Raw genomic sequence first — 18,534 nt, forward strand, 5'->3', positions numbered from 1 at the left:
CGAGACTGTCCCTCCCCATCAAGCGCTTCTGAGCGATTGACATCGGCGCGGCATCGGTCGACCTCTGCGCCTCGAGGCGCATGGCACTGTTGTCGTGCGTGGACGGTTGAACTTGAGTCGATCCCTCGCTGGTGACGAGGGGATCCGCTGGTCAATCTGCGCCAATGTCAGCTCAAGGAATGCATCTCCAATTATCAGCCATCACTCACCGTCGTAGTACTCGTCGTCGTCGCTCAGGTCAGCCAGCTGCTCAAAGTTGACCTTGTAGCGGAGAAGGCCGCCAATGCCACCGAAGCCCTTGACGAACTGGTTGCCCTCGGTGGATCGGTCAGAAACGAATTCGAGCGTCGTACCAAAGTCCTTGTAGTGCTCAGCAATCCATTCGAGGAACGAATCCTGAGAGACAATGTCCATCTCCTGGCCAGTCTCCTTGTCGAGGAACTTGTCGCGGCTGGCCTGCTCCTGCTGCTTGGTGGTGTGGAGGATGATCTCGCTGCCGTTGCTGTCCTTGAGAACCCAGCGGGTGATCTCGAGGTTCTCAAAGACGATGAGAGTCTCGACAGCACCGAGCTCAAGAGCCTTCAGGGTGTCATCAATACCGTAGCAGACCTTGCCGGTGTCCTGGCTAATCTCCTCAAAGTACTTTCCGATGAGCTTCTTCTCCTGGATGAACTTGACGTTGCCGAGGGTCTCGGACGACAGCTCAATGGCCTGGTTGAAGCCGTTCTCACCACCGTAGGAAACATCGACAACCTTGATGACCTTGGACTGCAGACGGTTGTCGAACATGTCGGAGGCGTTGAGGTCGTTCTTGAAATCGGCGGAACCAGCGAGGATGATACCAGCGACGTTGACCTTGTCAGCAGTAATGAAGTTCTGGACAGCCAACTCGGCGACCTTGCGGACGTAGTTGTGACGCTTCTCCTCTCGCAGACGGGCGAAACGCAGGGCGGACTGACCACCACGGCCGTGCTTCTTGGGAAGATCGACAGAGAACTTGTGGACGACCTCACGGGTGTTTCCGCTGAGGGTACCAAAGAGGGCACCGTTACCGTCCATGATGATGAAGCCGAACTTCTGGTCAGACTCGAGCAGCTCGGCCAGGGCCTCGGTATGGAACTTGTTGTCGCACAGGTAGAGAGAGGTGTTGATGGGCTTGAAGGGCTCGAAATCGATGTTGACCTTTCGCTCCTTGCCTTCGGACGTCAAGATTTCACCACAGTAGACGACTAGGCCGTTCGGGGGGACCTTGTTATACAGCTTGAGACGCTGCTGGGTCGAGGTAATGGCGGACAGGACGGACTGTCGGTTGACACGGGACTTGATGTTGGAGGCGGTACCCTGGGGAGTCGTCAGTGAGGCCATGGAGGAGTTGGGGATAGTGGCAGAGTCGTACGTATTCTTCAGCCAACATCTTGGCTGCCCGAGAAACCTGATCCTTGGGAGCTGGAAGTGGGCATGTTAGTGCGCGGTTTCGGAAGCGGAGCAATGGAACGACTCACGGATGATGAGGGAAATCATGGAGGTTCCATTTCCTCTGGCGGCCTCGAGGCGCTTGATGAGCTTCTTGACCTTCCAGATCTCAATCTATCGCGGGATTACTCGTCAGTCGCGGTGGAAAACTTGGGGTTGAAGGGGGGGTAAATTGTTGATTTCTGGGAACGCGGGGCAAAGGTTGACATCAAGGAGGGGCGATGCTAGAGAAAGACTTACGTTCTTCTCGGCCTCGTTCGCCTGAGCGTCACTCATCTTGGTAGATGGATCGAGGACTCTTTCTTAGCGAAGGTTCTTTTTGGCTTCTTCTCGCGAGTCTGGGGACTCGTTCCTGTTTGTAGGCGTGATCTCTGGAGCCCGAGGATGCCAAAGCCAAAAAGTTGGATGTTAGTGCCAGATTTTTTCTCGTGCAACGGGCGATGACCTAGGCACCCGCACGCACTGAACCCACTTTACTGGGTGTCTGCTAAATAAATGTGGCCACTGGCCTTTTCTGCCTAGGTATGTCTGACTCTCCCGTCTCAACCTGCTACGCAACAGCAGGCAATTGCCCTGTGTGAATGACTTGCTGCCCGAGCGGGGCGTCGGAACCTCCGCACCGCCACAATGACGGAAAACGCTGACTCCAGCCCCGGGCCATCGCGTCCACTCCCCAGTCCATATTGTCTGCCGTTGGTTGCCCTGTTACCTTGACTTCCATCCATGACAAAGGATTGTTGACTCACCGACTGTTCATGTGAGTGCCAAAATCCGGGGTCAGAGCTTAGTTAGAGGCAACTACCTCATCAGGCTGGTATGGATACTCTATGTTCAAATCTACATACACCATGTCCAAAAAACGAGAGCTCCCATTATTCACCAACGTCTGGGTATACTTAAAAAGAGTGGCGCAAAACCGGTGGTTGCCCTTGATCAACACCCGTTCCTTGGGAGGCTTCCCGGTTCGACTCATCCTGAGCTGACATGTTATCCATGGGGTACGCATCTGCCCTGTCTCTGCTCCGTTGGTGTTCAACGCTCCTTTGATGGACCCTCATAACGTCCACTGCCAACTCACCAAAGAGGGTAAATACCAACGCCACGAGTGCCAAGTCAGTCCATGGAAAGAACGCGTAGCTCAAAGCCACGACGGCAACAAATAGCAGTCCGGCGATACCCAGTGCACACCTCGTTGCTAACGAGGCGTGTTTTATACCAGCCTCGATAACGTGTACTCGACGTTCGGAGGTGTATACTGCCGACTGCTATGTTTGGTGTTAGCTCGCAAGCCCATGATGTCCAAGATAATGGATATGTTGCAGGGCCAACTAACATGACTCCCCTCCTCCACCCCCAACGTATTGGTTCTACTTGGCGCCCCCAAAGATCCAGTCAACGAATCGGTTCTGATTAGCCTAGTTGTACTTGCTATGTCTGTCATTGAGCAATTCGGCTCTGGACGAAAATACAGAGCCTGGCTTATATCTTGTTCATCATTGCCGGTTGCAAACGAAGCTCTTCTAGAAGAGTGACCGGGTTGTACGAGTGTCCCCCCTCGTGTAGTCGAAGCCTCAGTGGTAGCATCGGGGTTCGGCGTGGTTTCGCTTGTCAAGGAAGCCCCCTTGGTAGTGGCCTTGTGGTGCTGCTTGATACCAATAGGGCAGTCGAGATTAGCGGACAGTACGTGAGAGAGATGGACGGTTGTGTCGCTGAGACTTGACTCACTGCCGACCTCTAAAGCAGTCACTGCGAAAACAAGTAGCAGAAGAACTGGCATGATTTGGCCGAAGCCAAAGGACAAGATCTTTTTTGTGTCGGCCCCTTTTGTGAGGAGAAGACGGCACAAGTGGTAAGTATAGTGGCCAAACCAGATAGCAGGCAACAGCAACTGAAAAGAGATCGACCCAATGATTTCCCACAGCAAGATCGGAACGATGATATGGACGACTTTGAATAAGTTTGGCTTCTGTCTCAAAGTGTGGACTTTGCTCTGCTCCACAAAAGCTGCCTTCGTCCGTTTCTGAAGCAGGTAAGTGTTGACATCCACCCTCGTATCTCTACGGGAATAGATAAATTTCAAGACACCCGTTGTCCAGAATGTAGGTGTGAACTTGGTTTTGAGCGGCTTCAACTGTAGAATGGCGTTCAGGTAGGTAAGCGAGGCGCATAAAACGACAGTTACACTGCTGGCCACTGCGGTAGACGAGGGTTGTTCTTCGTATGTGCAGGTAAATGATGAATCAATATGATAGCGCCATGTACGGACTTCCTGGAAGAGGTTTATGAAGTACAGGACAAGAAACAATACCATGAGCCACAGCGAACGATTGCTTGGTGCTTGTGCTCGAGAAAGTACGGCTTGAGCACGGCCGATGTGGCAAGGTGAACGGTCGAGGAGATACAGATGAGGCGGTCGCCAACTTGGAAGGAAAACACTAACGGTTGGCAGATGCGTATATACATTGTAACGGCATAACATATGCCCGTCAGGAGGGTTTGGTCGCTAAGACTGAGGAGAAACGCTTGGTAGCCGAGGTCGTCTGGTGTCTCCTTTGGGAGCTTTGTAACCCATGTGGGAAGCTTCGATAAGAGTTTCTCATCGAGCCATGTATAAGAACAGTCAGGAATACCGCCTCTGACGACAGCAGCAATGGCAACAAGAAGTGCGAGGGTGGCTGTAGCGACAAAGGCTATGATAATTTGTGGATAGAATTATTAGAGATCAGACAATCTCAATAAGCAAAGCCTTAGCTCTATTCCATGCATATCAGGATCAACAACGTCCTCTGCTGTATCTGGACAAAGCGACTGGGTGCAGATCCCCATGATGAATACTAAGGAACTAGGTAATAGAATGATGCTTTTGAATATAAACAGGAGTCTAGGCGGAGTGTGACGGTTGGGAAAAGAGAATACGGTTGCGAGTTAGCCTATGCCTGGCCGTTTTCATGGGATGTGGCGAGATTTATGTCCAAAGGCCTGAATTCGCCATCATGGCTACACCTTGGTGAGTTTATCCCAACCCTACAAGGCGGCAGTGTGTAGGTCATCAACCTATCAGCAATGATGATGCCAGAGCCTGCTTCGCCAAGCCCCTGAAGAGAGACATGTATCCCTCCCGGATATGAAAAGAGAGGGTTGAGGGGGGCTCAAACTGAGCAGCTCGGGGATAGTTGGCCCGAGCTGCTGAGTTCGAGCCCCCCTAGCAGTCACCACTTTTGCCTTGGACTCGAGATGGTGTTTGTCATGCTACTGTCCTGTTCGATTCCTCCCCCTTCACCATGGGAGCCTATACTTGAGATTCACAACCGATCAAGCCTTTAAGATTCAATTGAAAAAAAGAAGAAGAAAAAGAGAAGAGTGAGGCCGTTTAGGGTTTGCTGCGGAGAATATGGTGCTAGGGGAGGGGGAGCGATACAAGGGAGCAGAGACTCGACCAGGGAACACTGTGACCTGCGTTCATTGCTGCGAAATTGTGCAACGATACAATGTCTTGGGTGTTAACCACTCGACCAGGGAGGACACTCTTCGGCAGCGGATTTAAAAGGGAAAGTGTTGAATTTGGTGATAAGACTTCATCACTGACACTGGCATCCAGGTGTTGAACACTTGGTGGTTGGTTAGTGAGAGCCAATCAGTGGACTAGCCAATCAGCTGCGCTTCCGTTCCCCACGCGCTAGTTTGCCGCCCCGGTCGGTATCAGCCGCAACTCGGCTCTCCGACGTCAGTTGCTCAGCTTCAGCGTGACCAAACCGCCCAGGCGCATATCAATCCAACTCTTCAACAAGGGTCACGACTCGATACATCGCAGCCTGTCTGCCGTACTGCCCACCATGGACTCAGCGCCTACAGAGCTCGCGTCCACCATCCAGTCCGCGCACATCAAGCGCCACCCGGACGCGGCCCTCGACGTCAACCCGCCCACAGCCGCCTCGACGAGAGAGCCCGTGATACTGCAGAGCCTCAAGCACGGCAGCGACGACGGCATCGACGAGGACGAGGAGGATATCCCATACAGCGTTCTCCGCCCACAGCCGCGGCGCTACAACCTCCCTCCGCTGCCGGATCTGCGCTTCGAGCAGAGCTATCTCCGGAGCATCTCCAAGGCGGATACATGGTGGAAGGTGGCGCTCATCACGACGAGGGATCAGGTACGGTGTGCCCAGCTATGTGGGAGGTCTGTTTACTGATTGTGGCGACAGATTCTGGTTCCCTTGACACAGGGTTTGTTGTACAACTTGTTCCTCTGCGGCTGGCAATATTGGAACAGGAATGCTCGACTACACGGCAACACATTAGGTGCCCGGGTGCGGCGGTGGTGGTGGGGAGTGAATAACTGGAAGATTCACTGATGCAAATCAATATCGTTATGAGAACCTGACACAGTAGCTCATATCCCAGACGTGGGCGAGATGCATACAGATGCCGAGCAGAGTCAATTTAAGACCTCGAAGGCCAAAGAAGGGACAATAAAAATAATGCATAATATTGATGAATGACAGCTGATGGGGTGTTCCATCACAACCGTGATTCCACAAACTTACTATTACTTGGTCCTCACCTAGGAATCCGTACAGGCAACCCAAAAGATGAATGAATTATGTGTTTATTTCCTTTTTGGTATCAAGAACATACAAAGCGTTCGCCCTTGCCCGCGTTCACGCCTAATCCCCTAACTTATGACAAAATACATAACCAGGGCTCAACATGAGTATCTCTGCTGGGTATTGCTTCACCATCTCTCGTCTGGATGGCCCATCATCGGCACCTCATGCAATGTGCCGTGCCATCAATACCCTTTTTTCCGCATGCCAAAAATCTATTCCGCCGTGATACCGACCCTTGGCCATGTTAACTCTATGCCATATAAGCCCCCTGTTCCGGAACTCCGACAAAAACATTTGATTACACCGCCACTCCCTACTCGCGGCTTGTGCCAATATCCAGAGGCCGGGGGACTGGCTGAACATGTGGCTTCTCTGGGCTTCCTCTAAAAGCCAGAGGCGTCGCATGGATCGATGCAGGAGTCGCGGCCTGGCGCTCTGCGAACTTGGTGTCTGGGGCTGGGGATACTCGACCTGCTGGCTCGACTTCCTTGCCGGCAGCCTTCTCAATTTCGGGCTCAGTAGCCGGGGCATCTTCCATCTCGACTAGAGGCGCCTCAGAAGCCTCAGCCTTATCGCCCCCTCTCTCGGAGCTAGGTGTCGGGAGCTTGTTGCTAACTTGCGGGTTTGGCGCCAGGACGCTTCGCAGCTTTGGTGGCGTGACTGAGAGCTTCACGACCAGGCTGCGGGCTGAATCATCCAGATCATCGTCAACCATAGCCTCGTCTTCATCAAACTCGTCTTCGTCCTCCGACTCCTCAGGCACGTGCTCGTCGACGTCTTCCTCGTCGTCTCCAAACTCAGCTTCACTCTCATTCTCAGAGTCATCCGCGGTGTTGCGCCGAGAGCCGTTGCTGGTTCCTGCCCAGCCACTGGTCCCATGGTTGACTGCTGCTGACCGTCGAGGTCGTCCTGTTGGGCCCACCGAGCTCTCCTTGTCGACTTCCGATGTGTCTCCTTGTACACTACCAGGAGCACTGCTCCCTGTCGCAGGATTCAGTCGGGTTGGCGCCCTGATCTGTCGGCCACTCGAGGTAGTCACCGGTCCAGTTTCGACTGGAGTATGAGTGCCTGTGTTGCGGGCAGAACGCCGAGTAGTCGAGTCGCTGAAGATATCCTCATCGTCTGAATATGTGTACTTCATCTTCTTGCCTCGAGTGCGACCCTCGTAGAGTGAGAAGCCGGGCTCAGGTCGCTTGAACTGTTCCTTTCGCATCTGGCGGTATTCGCGACGCTTGCGTTTCTGTCAAGTGTCAGTAGGGGGAAGCGCGAAGCATGCCTGCTTGGCATTTGGACGGGTATATACTAACCTCTTCACCAGCTTCGAATCGAGGCACCGCAGAGATCATCTTTTGGGCCAACTTCTTGGCTTTCGGGCCGCCGTCCTTGGTCTCGAGCTTCTCGGCGAGGGCCTTGAGCTCATCAATTGTGCCCGCCACGCTCCACCACGTGCGCTTCTTTCCAGCAGGGTTGCTTTCTCGGTAGATGCGAAAGGCCGTGTCGTCTTGTCCCTCAATTAGGAAATAGCGACGCTTGTCGCCATCGGATCCCCATGGCTGGACCGATCTCGGTTGGTTCGCATCATCTTCGTGGCGGTTCTGCTTGTAGGATTGATTGATGAGCCCCTTGACAGTCTCGGACGACGACAGACTCCAAAGGATCAGAGTGCGTAGCAATGTGAGCTGGAATATGGTCAGCAGTGGTCGCGCGATCAAGTAGAAATTGAGGTAACACACCCTCTGCGTGGGGTTCATCGACGTAAAGGTTGCGCCGCCAGACAAGGGGTTCTTGTCCTCCCAAGCGGGCGCCCATTGGTTCTTGTGGGTGCTAATGGCATCCTCCAGGGCGCGGCCATAGTGACCTGGCCTAGAAAATCGCTTGTCAGCATGCTATTTTGTCGTGGCGAAAGGGGCGGCCGTACTTGACATCCTGCTTGCGATTCAAGAGTAACCCCAGCAACGCGCAAAGAAAGTGTTCGACTCGGTCGCCGGGAATGGCTTCGACAACATCGCGCTCGAGCTCCTGGGGGCCAAAGTGGGCAAGGGATTTGGGAAATGCGTCGTGGAAGCGACTTCTGAACATTACAATGAACTGCAGCTGTTAGCGAGAGCCCTTGACGTCAAGTACGCGACCAGGTCGCGTCGCAAAGGTGGCAACACGCGCCAAACCATTGCCTTTTGAAAAATGAATAAAAATCGAGATGCGGGCACATACAGCAATGTCGGGATTGTCTGCCAGGACATATTCGTGAGGCGGCGAGGGTGATCGTTTGCGCGGCGGCGGCGTGGGCTCTTTGGGTGGCTGCTCCGCAACCGTGGAGAAGTATTTCTGGATGCCCTTCTTGGGCTTGGGCTTGGGCGCCTCCAAATCAGCAGGAGCATCCAGCTCGATGTCGGATGGCGCAGGCGACAGCGAAGACAAGGACGAGAGGTCCGAGGAATCGTCGTCGGCCGACATTTTGCGGGCGGCTGCTCGATGTTGTTGTTGTGAGGATGAATCGAGGTTGAGATGGGAGATGGGGATGGAGATGTGGGGGGGAAGAAGCAGCCCAGGAGGAACGACGTAACTTGGGCTCTCACGCGGAACAAGCACACACTAGCCTCAGGTTGCGAACGAGCCGCAAGCCTTATCAAATCTGATAGGTCGACCAAACCAAGTTAACTATTTGAGCAACACAATAAACAGCCAGAGCCTTGTTGTCTGTCTCTGACTCCCTGAGGTCCTGGCCTGGGCAGGTATGTCTCCTCGCCTGGCACTCGACATGACAGCAACATGAGGTCTGTGAGCCCGACACATATGGAGCTGGCATGCCCTCATCCACACATACACATTCCCTCGTCAAATCTTCGAAGTTGGAGATTGCCATCATCCATGAACGTAGCCATCACACCCCAACCTATCCATCCCATGTTATGACTCTTAACCTGAGGCGGGATTGAAGGCCCGCTAGGTGCATTCGAGTCTAGCAAGTCTGTTTTGTTGATCCTTCTCCTGACGGTCGCGACTCAAGTTCTGTGTCGTTGACCTTGAGCAGGCATCCTGGACGATCCCCAGCACCCAACCAACCCGCCGACTTATGTCACCCCCGACGCCCATTCCCTGCTCGCACAAGTCCAAAAACGCTCCTGGAGTCCATTCCCGTGGGCTCAGCCTGAAATCGAGGGGAGCCAACCCAGAGCGGACGACCACGTCTCACACAGAACCTGAGTGACAAAATAAGAGTTTTCTCACCGCCTTAACCTTCAGATAGCGCAGAATTCGCGCCACACATCAATGGCTGTCTCAAGCGATCTTGAGCATCCGCAGAGGCAGACCAGGGATACGTCCCACTGAGAACGCATAGGTTTTGTCTTGAATCCCAACACCGTAACACGGGGCACCAGCTCACAATGTGATTGTTCTTGTCCATTTTGGCCATCCAACGGGTCAACCACTTGGTTGGACCCAACCACTCCCGTGCATGGAAGCGTTTCAGAGGTTCTCCACGATGATGCAGCCAAACCTGATGATAAGCGTGCCACAATTCAAACAGTCCGTGAGGCAGCCTTCCATGGCATAAGGCTTGAGATATCCGCGATGGAAACTGTCAAGATGCGATGAACCTGACAAACGTTCTGCATTGCATGCAATCTCACAACATAGTAACAGGCTGAGACGTCGCGTAGGCCAGGCGTCGCGGTGACCTTCCAGTGGCCGGGGTGTTGTTCCGTCGTGGTGATGATCTCAGCCAGAGGACGTTGGGGGATGAGATGATGGCATTGGCTCGGTACGCGTCGCGCCGGCGCAGGGCGCACGTTAGCCAAGGTACCGGACAATCTCTGGGTTGAGTTGGCCGGGTTCCCGTCATTTTTGCAGGTTGCAAGAGCTGGGGCCCTGAGTTGTTCGGTTGCCGCGCCCCACATCTTTCCACTGATCGGCTCGCGAGGTGCAGGTCACGTGGTCAGGGCTCCTTCCCACCCATTGAAGGTTCCGCGCACAAAAAATTATCGAGCGCAGTGCACCGACGGCCCTCTTTGACAAAACACCAAGCGGCCCAAGCCAGGTAAATTCCCATCCTTACCTCTTCGCCCTCGATCCTCCATACTAACCCACAGCTTCACAGCATCTACCGTGAAGAAGAGCCACCATGGGTAGAGTCATTCGCAACCAGCGCAAGGGTCGTGGATCCATTTTCAGTCAGTACCGATCGAGCCTCCCGACGATATCGAAGTTTCGAAAATACTAACATCCAGGAAAGCGGCCAACACGCGCCTGAACAAGGCTCCCGCCAAGTTCCGCAACCTCGACTACGCCGAGCGCCATGGCTACCTCCGAGGTGTCGTCCGCGAGATCGTTCACGATGCTGGCAAGTTCCCCGACGAGCTTTCCCAAGAATTTATTTTTTCGACGGAAACCACAGACACATTGGCCATGGAGGAACGACGACTAACCAGAATTGTTTTGTGCAGGTCGAGGTGCTCCCCTCGCCAAGGTCGTGTTCCGCCACCCCTACCGATTCAAGCAGGTCACCGAGACCTTCATCGCCAACGAGGGCATGTACACCGGCCAGTTCATCTACGCCGGAAAGAAGGCTGCCCTGACCGTCGGCAACGTCCTTCCCCTCGGTGAGATGCCTGAGGGTACCGTCGTCTCGAACGTCGAGGAGAAGATTGGCGACCGTGGTACTCTCGGCCGCACCTCCGGCAACTACATCACCATTGTCGGCCACAACCCCGATGAGGGCAAGACCCGCATCAAGCTCCCCTCCGGTGCCAAGAAGGTTGTCCACTCCAAGTCCCGAGGAATGATCGGTATTGTTGCTGGTGGTGGCCGAACCGACAAGCCCCTCCTGAGTACGTTTTCCCTGGTAGCAAGATTGGTGGGAACGGATTGCTGACATCGGAAACAGAGGCTTCTCGTGCCAAGCACAAGTTCGCTGTCAAGCGCAACAGCTGGCCCAAGACCCGTGGTGTTGCCATGAACCCCGTCGACCATCCCCACGGTGGTGTACGTATCCCCAGGATTGACTCACGAAAATCAGAAGAGCTGACACTCGACACAGGGTAACCACCAACATATTGGTAAGGCTTCTACCATCTCCCGATACGCCGCCCAGGGTCAGAAGGCCGGTCTTATCGCTGCCCGGAGGACGGGTCTTCTCCGTGGTACCCAGAAGACGAAGGAGTAAGATGGCGGCTGGTTCATGGTCTCATTGGGATGGTGTTATACTGGCTTGCTTGCATCTATTGATGGTACTGCTGAGAGCAGATGGCTGGTAGCTCAAAGGGCAAGTACTATGGCATTTGGCGCAAAAAATCTGAAGGCCGTTTCTGTGTGAACGATGTGCGCTGCGCGAAGAAGTGAGATACCAGGAATACCAGAGATGGGCTTGCGTCGTGAGGAGCCTGCTTGATCGGTAATGATGTCCGATTGTCAATCTACAGTTAAAGCCAACCACGTGCCTGCCTGCCAATCCGTGGATGCATCTCGTCAAGGTTCGCGATGGATCATGGCCAAGGGTCACCTGCTGCTATGATGCGGGTAGCCGGGTCAACTAGTCCTTGCCGAAGTGATCGTATGATGGTGATCTCGATTGAATTGAATGCTTGTCTACCTTTCCTATCTTTCAACTCCACAGTTACAAACACTCTCAACACCAATTGCTTTCTGCCACCAACCGAGACAATGCTCGCGAGACCATCCACAGCCCGTCTTCCCTCCCTCGTCTGCCGCACGTGGGCTCGCCGCCTCTCAGGCGTCGCTCCCACTCGGACGCCGACGACGACGCTGGCCCCACGTCGACTGGACCTGAACCCCACCAAGACCATCAACCCCTCCATCCGTCTCAAACTCTTCCCTTCGAGAGCTGCATCTACACCATCATCTTTTGTATTTACTAGACAATTGAACACCATGGCCCCCGTTAAAGAGTTTTCCCTCCTCTGCCTGGAGAACCCTCTCCTCGGTGAGTCTTGTCAAAGCTTGAATACCCCTCAATGAACAAATCTTACTCCCTTACACCGACATGTTAAGTCTTGGATTGCGTGCTGACGGTTACCTTTTTGTCCCTCCCCCGCAGACATCCAGGCCGTCGGTGACCAGGCCCTGCTCGACAAGTACGGCCTCAAGGCCAACGATGCCATCCTCGCCGAGGAGAAGCACATCCCTCTCTATGAGGACCTCCTCAACAACTACGATGCCAAGCTCATCGCCGGCGGTGCTGCCCAGAACAGCGCCCGAGGTGCCCAGTACATCCTCCCTCCCAACAGCGTCGTCTACATCGGCGGTGCCGGCGACGACAAGTACTCTGCCATCCTCCACGACGCCGTCAAGGCCGCTGGCCTCCGTGTCGAGTACCGCGTCGACCCCAAGGAGAAGACTGGCCGCTGCGGCGCCATCATCACTGGCCACAACCGAAGCCTGTGCACCGACCTCGGTGCTGCCAACCACTACGACGTGGACCACCTGAAGCAGCCCGAGATTTGGAAGCTCGTCGAGAACGCCGAGGTGTACTACGTCGGTGGCTTCCACTTCACTGGTGAGAGAGAGCTCCAGCAGCTTAGCTCACGTTCAATTGCGCTAATATAAACCAGTCTGCCCCCCCGCCATCATGGAGCTTGCCAAGCAGGCTGCTGAGCACAACAAGATCTTTGTCCTCTCCCTCTCTGCCCCCTTCATCCCCCAGTTCTTCAAGGAGGTTGTTGATGCCAGCGCCCCCTACTGGGACTACATCATCGGTAACGAGACCGAGGCCGCTGCTTACGCCGAGTCCCACGGCCTGCCCAGCAAGGAGCCCAAGGACGTCGTCAAGCACCTTGCCAACCTCCCCAAGGAGAACACCAAGCGAAAGCGAGTTGCCATTGTCACTCAGGGCACTGATCCTACCCTTGTTGCCATCCAGGGCGAGGAGGGTATCAAGGAGTTCCCCGTCCACGCCATCGAGACCGAGAAGATCAACGACACCAACGGTGCCGGTGACGCCTTTGCCGGTGGTCTCCTTGCCGGTATCCTCGAGGGCAAGTCCCTTGAGACCAGCATCGACCTCGGCCAGTGGCTCGCCCGTCTCAGCATCCAGGAGCTTGGACCTTCGTAAGTTCACCCCCACGAGCACGATTGATTCTACCACCTCGCAAGACATTGATTGCAACTTCATTTCTTCTACCTATCTTCCCCTACAGCCACCATCACGATGGCTCCTCCACAAGGGCACCAGTCCCCGGAATCATCTCAGAAAAGTCTCGGCTAACCGTCTCCCGCAGATACCCCTTCCCCAAGCAGACCTACCAGGGTGCTTAAACCCATAAACAACTCATCTTGCGTATCCTTCATCAAGGGACTGAATGTGGTTTGGCGTTGAGAGGGAAAAGGGAAACGGTTTCAACAACGGCGTTTGCATCCAATGGGAGAGAGAATACCCTGATTGGGGGGAGCTCCCAAGCGCACAGCGGCACGGTATCCTCCACGATATCGAGTATTTGGCAAGCATATTTTTCTGAGTGAATATAAAAATGAGTGACTTCTTGCCTGAGAAACCAAAAGAATCGCTCGTGCCTGATTGGCGTGTAGACCAGCACACAAGGTTTGTGTATAACCAGCCCGGGCTGTTGTGTCGCAGTAACTCGAGATCAGATGTTGTGCAGAGATCTGGTGTATCGGCAAGACAGCAGATCCAGATCCCGTAGATGAGTGTATGTTGCATCAGCTGAATGATCGAGTGTATCGATCGATACGTTGATATCGTCGTCAAAACCGCGAGGACTCCAAGAATGGGTGCCTTAGCTAGCACATGGCTGTTTGCTATTGTTCAGCTCGACTCATCGTGGTAGTCCCGAATGGCCTAGCCAGGAACGGGACAGCACGAAAGCGCCATGGCTGCTAACAGACTCAGCAGTTGGCCGTCTCCAATTGTCAGATTGGTTGATGTGAAAGTAGAAAAGGTTCAGAGAGAAACCCTCGGCCGCCTACTTATTGTCGTGAAAAGCAGCCTGGAGAATAGCGGCGTCGTAGTTCAGAGCCGTCTCATCCATCTGGAAACGCCGGGCGGCGGACGGGACAGTCATCGACTCCTGAGTCTGAGTGCGATTATACTGGCTCATGTCCACGTAGCCTCCAGAAGGCATGCCATAGACAGCTCCGTTAGCTGGGGTTCCCTGGTACAGGCTGCTGGGGTGGGAAAAGGCAGACGCGGAGGACATGGGATAACCATTGAAGGCCTGGTGGTGGCCGTAGGATGAGGGGACAGTCTCCTTGGGAATGCGAGACGAGTTCTGACCCCACTGACTGAACGTAGACGTTCTGGGAGCACTTGTGCTCACAAAGGATTGAAGCAGGCTGTTGCGGTGAGCGGCTTCATCTGCGGCTGAAACGCGGCGAGGGCTCCCCATCATACCGCTGGCCACCCGAGGAGTCAGGTTCGTCGGGAGTTGCTGAGGCGAAGTGCTCGCAAAGGGATCCTCCAGAGTGCTAACAGTCGCTCTAGGTAGGTCCCGAGACGAAAAGTTGGGGCTGACAGGGGCATCAAAGACATCTTTGCAAGCAATGGCGGAGGGGCCAGTCGCCTTATGAGGGGTGGGCGTGTATACCCAATCCCATGGCAGTGGCTTCAGCTTGCCAGAGGTGATCGAACCGGTTGGGCTAGGCTCAGGCTGCTGGATCATCCCAAAGACCTCATTCGCAGTCGCACTATGCATTCCATAGGAAGTCTCATCGCTAGACCGGTGAGATGACTGGGTAGCATCTGAGATCGGGGGCTTCAGGAAAGGGGTGAGCATGCCGAGGATAAAGGTGCTTTCACTTTGGGCGGGGGAGGGTGCTCGAGGCTGATCCTGGGGTTGAGGCTGGGGTTGAACCGTGGGTTGGGGAGAAGCGAGGGATGCCTTTCTCGCGTCATCGTTAGCCGGAGGTCGGTTTTCGGTTTGTCGATTGTCAGGCTGTCGGTTATCAGATGCGGTGCGCTGCCGGCCGGGGTTCTTGGTGTTGACCTTGAGTTCGCGCACAGGGGAATTGACGATTGACATCGGCTCAGGAGCATTGTTCATAACGGGGACATTGTTGATAGCGGGGGCGTTGTTCACAACAGGGACGTCTTGATATTCAAAGACCAGACCCCGTTCAGAGACACGATATGTGAGAGGGCAGGAGTTGTCTTCAGCCAGGAAATAGGCGCAGCGAAGAATGTCCAGGATTCTGGCCAGCATCTCTTGGAAGGGATCAAGTCGGTTCTCTTGAGACGGCAGTCGTGGTTTCAGGGTACCATTCTCGTTAAAGTAAGACCGGCAAGCCAGAGGAACCTGTTCCTTGGAAAGGGGAAGCAATCCTTGGGTGTCGACATCCTCGGCCAGCAGGTAAGGGCACGAAGCCAGGTTCTCCTGGGTGTATGTGTCGTTGCACAAGAGAGAGAAGACCTTGGAGAGGGCTTTGACCATATCCGGCAGAACTGCACCCAGCGCTTCACCAGCAGCAAAGATCTCATGGCGGCGAGCGGCGAGCCACATGCCGTAGATGCGGAGAAGTGGGAGGAGCGAGGTGATAGTAGGAGACGACTTTGCGGTAGCCGGGTCCTCAGATTCGTGACTTTCGCGACTAACAATTTCGGTGAGCTCGGATTCCAGTGCAGCACAAAAGGCCAGGATAAACTGAGAGTTCAGGCGCAAAGTATGCTGGCAAAAGCGCGATGTCGCAGGGGTTTGAGACTCTATGCTGCGTTAGGGGGTGCTTGAAAAGGTCTGGACGTGCAAAACAAACCTGTAAACTTTTGCGTGGCGACATAGTAGCTCGACATGTTGATCAAGGCCATCTTGAACAGGACCTGGGTGTGGCTAGCGCTCTTAGAGGCCATGTCAAGACGGTGCAGGACCTCTCTCTCGAGCTCGGAGCTGTGTGACATGACTTCGTCCCGATAGTACGAGGCGTGGAGCTTGGTGAACCAGGTGACAAAGGCATCGCTCGGCCCGCGTGTTTGCTTCTTGGACGGGTTCTTATCCGGCTGCAAAATGGTCTTGAACTTGGACTCGAGGTTCTGTCTCGCATTGGGGTGAGGGTCGGCGGTCGCGATGCTCCGGTAAAAGTAGTAGACGACGTCGAGATCCTTGCCTTCCTCCAGGCTGATGATGCCCATCTGGTGGAAGGGGAAGCCCGAGTCGGACTTGAGGTCGTAGGCAAGGCTGTAGTAGGCCAATGCGGTTCTGTAGCTCGACTTTCTCAGACCGGACTGAACGTAGTAACGAGCCAAGTCGCCGAGGCATATAAGAGTATAGTGACAAGAATTCAGCACCAGGGGGTAGATCTGGCTCGGGACCGGGCTGATGACATCGCTGCTTGGAGAGCCGTCGACCTCGATTCCCTGAGCAATGCGCTTCAGCTCGACAATATCGTAGCGCGCCGAGAGGCGCTGGACATATCCCTTGTAGAATTCCTGAGCAACGTGAAGAAAGTGCGTGTACTTTTCTCCAAGCTTCCGCTTCTCCACATTGCGCCTGTCGTTCTTCTGCTGCTTCGGGGTGCTCTGCTTGTCTCCCTTGGACTTTTCGCCATTGCGCTTCTCGGAAGCCGTCTTATCAGCCCTATGCTTGTCCGAGTGCTGCGCCAGGTGTCTCAGGCGGCCCAGGGTTCGTCGGTATTCGTTATTGATGCTGGTGTGCACCGTCCACATTGCGTGGTCGGTGCGCTCGGCGACAGCATACTCAAAGTCGAGGTAGATGGTTTGCACGCAGGCAAGGCGGAATCTATGTTGAGAGCAGCTATCAGCATCAGGGGCGCAGCAAACTGCGAGCCATTATCCTCACTTTTCCAGCTGCGAATCTATCGCCTCGAACTGGGCGATGTCGACGCCAGCGTTATTATCTTTGGGGAGCTTCTCGAGCTGCTTGGTGAGGAGCTTTCGCAGCTTGAGCGCCGTGCTGGAATGGTGGCGAGGTCAGTGACTGGTAATGGGGGTTCGCGAAGCTGGCGGGGTATTGTCGAAACAGAGCTCGAGCAACAGCAGGGAGGGAAGAGGGCATTCACACGTACCGCCACGTGTGTCTCGCCTTGGCAGAAAGGTCTGCGTGCTCGGGCGTGGAAGCCTGAGCAGTGGCAGCCTCCATGGTCGCAAAGTTGGGCGAGTTTCGGCGATCGGCGAGGTCGGCAGGGAAACTTGGCGAGCGTGGAGTACTGAGGCGAGAGGTCTCGTCGGCGAGGGCGGGACGGGACGGGGGAGGAAGGATGTCGCGGGGGACAATTTTAGAGAGTTGGTATCGAACTAAAAGGATTCTCGATCATTCTTTCTTGGAGCGGGATCATGGAGAGGCCGTCGGTCCATAACTCGATCGCAGTTCGGGATGTTGGGTCTGGGCTGGGGAGGAGCAGACTCGGCGGCTCGCGAAAATCGAAGCGTCGGCCGAGGAGACACACATTGGCGGAGACGAAGAAGCCGGCGGGCGGGTACAGCGACGGGAGCGAGCGAGAATGGGGATAGGAAATGGAAAATGGAAAAGGAAAATAACACGAAAATGGGAAATATAGTTGAGCTGCTGCAGGCTGCGTCGTTTGCGCCACAAAAACAAAAGGCGCTGCTGAGAGTGAGTGAGTGGGTTGAGTTAGGTTGGGCGCGCGCGGCGAAAATAAATGTGAGAATAAAGTGAAGGATCGATCCGAGTCTGAGCCTGAGCCGCCTCCCGTCAACACGAGAACCTGAGTTAGTTGAGGTTGAACCCCTCAAGGTCCTGATTTGGTGCCCGTGGGAATACTTCGGATGTGCACTTCCAAGACCCTTGGATCATCGCTGAGAACCCAGTATCAACGCATCATCCGTCACCATTTTCTGCAAGGCTACTGTTGCTAGTGGGTGTCTGAGGCTGCCCGATGGTTGGTACTGCCAAGGGCATGTTTGAGGCTCTAGAAATCACATTGCTTCAATCACAACACTGTCAAATTACATGCATCTCTCCTCGTCAACCTTTAAACGTCGGTTCATGCTTCATCACCCGTGGTCCGTGCTTGTCTCTTGTGCCCCTCACCAGTTCATCAGGCAGCTGAAGAAAATGTTACGTGCGTGACCAATTGACAACCACGTCAACGTTTAATATCGTGCTTTTGAAATGGCAAATTGCACTAAACATCCATGATGCATAATGTTCATTTCTGTCATACCACCAGCTTTTTCACCATTCGTGCCCGGCCTGAACCAGTGGTTTTAACATGAGCCTATCGTTGGACGTTTGATCGGTTAAGGCTGTAGCGAGCTTTAGCGCCCGTCACGGCGAAAACCCCGCCATATTTCACTGAGCTGCTGATCGGCCCGCAACTCCAACGCAGAAGCTCGAGATCCAATCCTTGGATATTGTCCCGTCTTTGCCTCAACCTCACAGTTGTACAGCCTCTTGCTTGACCGTCCCCCCAGTAAATAACACCAGATTACACACACCAAAACTGTCCAACATTGCTTTGCCTCCCACAAGCAACTAGCAACAGCCCAACATCCTCTCAGGCTCGACAAACA

General features: G+C 54.5%; 6 protein-coding genes across 6 annotated transcripts; 3 read left to right on the forward strand and 3 right to left on the reverse strand.

Moving 5' to 3' along the window:
- Nucleotides 1–151: 151 nt before the first annotated feature.
- On the reverse strand, nucleotides 152–1,749 carry NCS57_00607300 (Eukaryotic peptide chain release factor subunit 1; the record flags this gene model as incomplete). Its single annotated transcript, XM_053055972.1, has 5 exons — nucleotides 152–156; nucleotides 210–1,341; nucleotides 1,397–1,446; nucleotides 1,503–1,587; nucleotides 1,714–1,749. 5 exons carry the CDS (start codon nucleotides 1,747–1,749, stop codon nucleotides 152–154), a joined length of 1,308 nt encoding a protein of 435 aa, XP_052914927.1.
- A 3,470-nt stretch (nucleotides 1,750–5,219) lies between these two features.
- On the forward strand, nucleotides 5,220–5,825 carry NCS57_00607400 (uncharacterized protein; the record flags this gene model as incomplete). The annotated part of the gene is made up of 2 exons (XM_053055973.1): nucleotides 5,220–5,624; nucleotides 5,676–5,825. The coding sequence occupies exons 1-2, from the start codon at nucleotides 5,307–5,309 to the stop codon at nucleotides 5,823–5,825; spliced, it is 468 nt and encodes a 155-aa protein (XP_052914928.1). The 5' UTR covers nucleotides 5,220–5,306.
- A 568-nt stretch (nucleotides 5,826–6,393) lies between these two features.
- On the reverse strand, nucleotides 6,394–8,534 carry NCS57_00607500 (WHIM1 domain-containing protein; the record flags this gene model as incomplete). The annotated part of the gene is made up of 5 exons (XM_053055974.1): nucleotides 6,394–7,320; nucleotides 7,388–7,759; nucleotides 7,814–7,943; nucleotides 7,999–8,168; nucleotides 8,292–8,534. 5 exons carry the CDS (start codon nucleotides 8,532–8,534, stop codon nucleotides 6,394–6,396), a joined length of 1,842 nt encoding a protein of 613 aa, XP_052914929.1.
- Nucleotides 8,535–10,203: 1,669 nt separating this feature from the next.
- On the forward strand, nucleotides 10,204–11,244 carry NCS57_00607600 (60S ribosomal protein L2; the record flags this gene model as incomplete). Its single annotated transcript, XM_053055975.1, has 5 exons — nucleotides 10,204–10,252; nucleotides 10,315–10,422; nucleotides 10,526–10,909; nucleotides 10,966–11,063; nucleotides 11,119–11,244. The coding sequence occupies 5 exons, from the start codon at nucleotides 10,204–10,206 to the stop codon at nucleotides 11,242–11,244; spliced, it is 765 nt and encodes a 254-aa protein (XP_052914930.1).
- Nucleotides 11,245–11,633: 389 nt separating this feature from the next.
- NCS57_00607700 (Adenosine kinase) lies at nucleotides 11,634–13,352 on the forward strand (the record flags this gene model as incomplete). Its single annotated transcript, XM_053055976.1, has 4 exons — nucleotides 11,634–12,021; nucleotides 12,136–12,594; nucleotides 12,650–13,145; nucleotides 13,316–13,352. The coding sequence occupies 4 exons, from the start codon at nucleotides 11,634–11,636 to the stop codon at nucleotides 13,350–13,352; spliced, it is 1,380 nt and encodes a 459-aa protein (XP_052914931.1).
- A 665-nt stretch (nucleotides 13,353–14,017) lies between these two features.
- Nucleotides 14,018–17,140, reverse strand: NCS57_00607800 (uncharacterized protein; the record flags this gene model as incomplete). The annotated part of the gene is made up of 4 exons (XM_053055977.1): nucleotides 14,018–15,750; nucleotides 15,801–16,780; nucleotides 16,841–16,954; nucleotides 17,067–17,140. The coding sequence occupies 4 exons, from the start codon at nucleotides 17,138–17,140 to the stop codon at nucleotides 14,018–14,020; spliced, it is 2,901 nt and encodes a 966-aa protein (XP_052914932.1).
- Between the last annotated feature and the right edge of the window lie 1,394 nt (nucleotides 17,141–18,534).

The sequence above is a fragment of the Fusarium keratoplasticum genome, chromosome 4 (assembly GCF_025433545.1).
Source record: "Fusarium keratoplasticum isolate Fu6.1 chromosome 4, whole genome shotgun sequence".
NCBI classification, from domain to species: domain Eukaryota; kingdom Fungi; phylum Ascomycota; class Sordariomycetes; order Hypocreales; family Nectriaceae; genus Fusarium; species Fusarium keratoplasticum.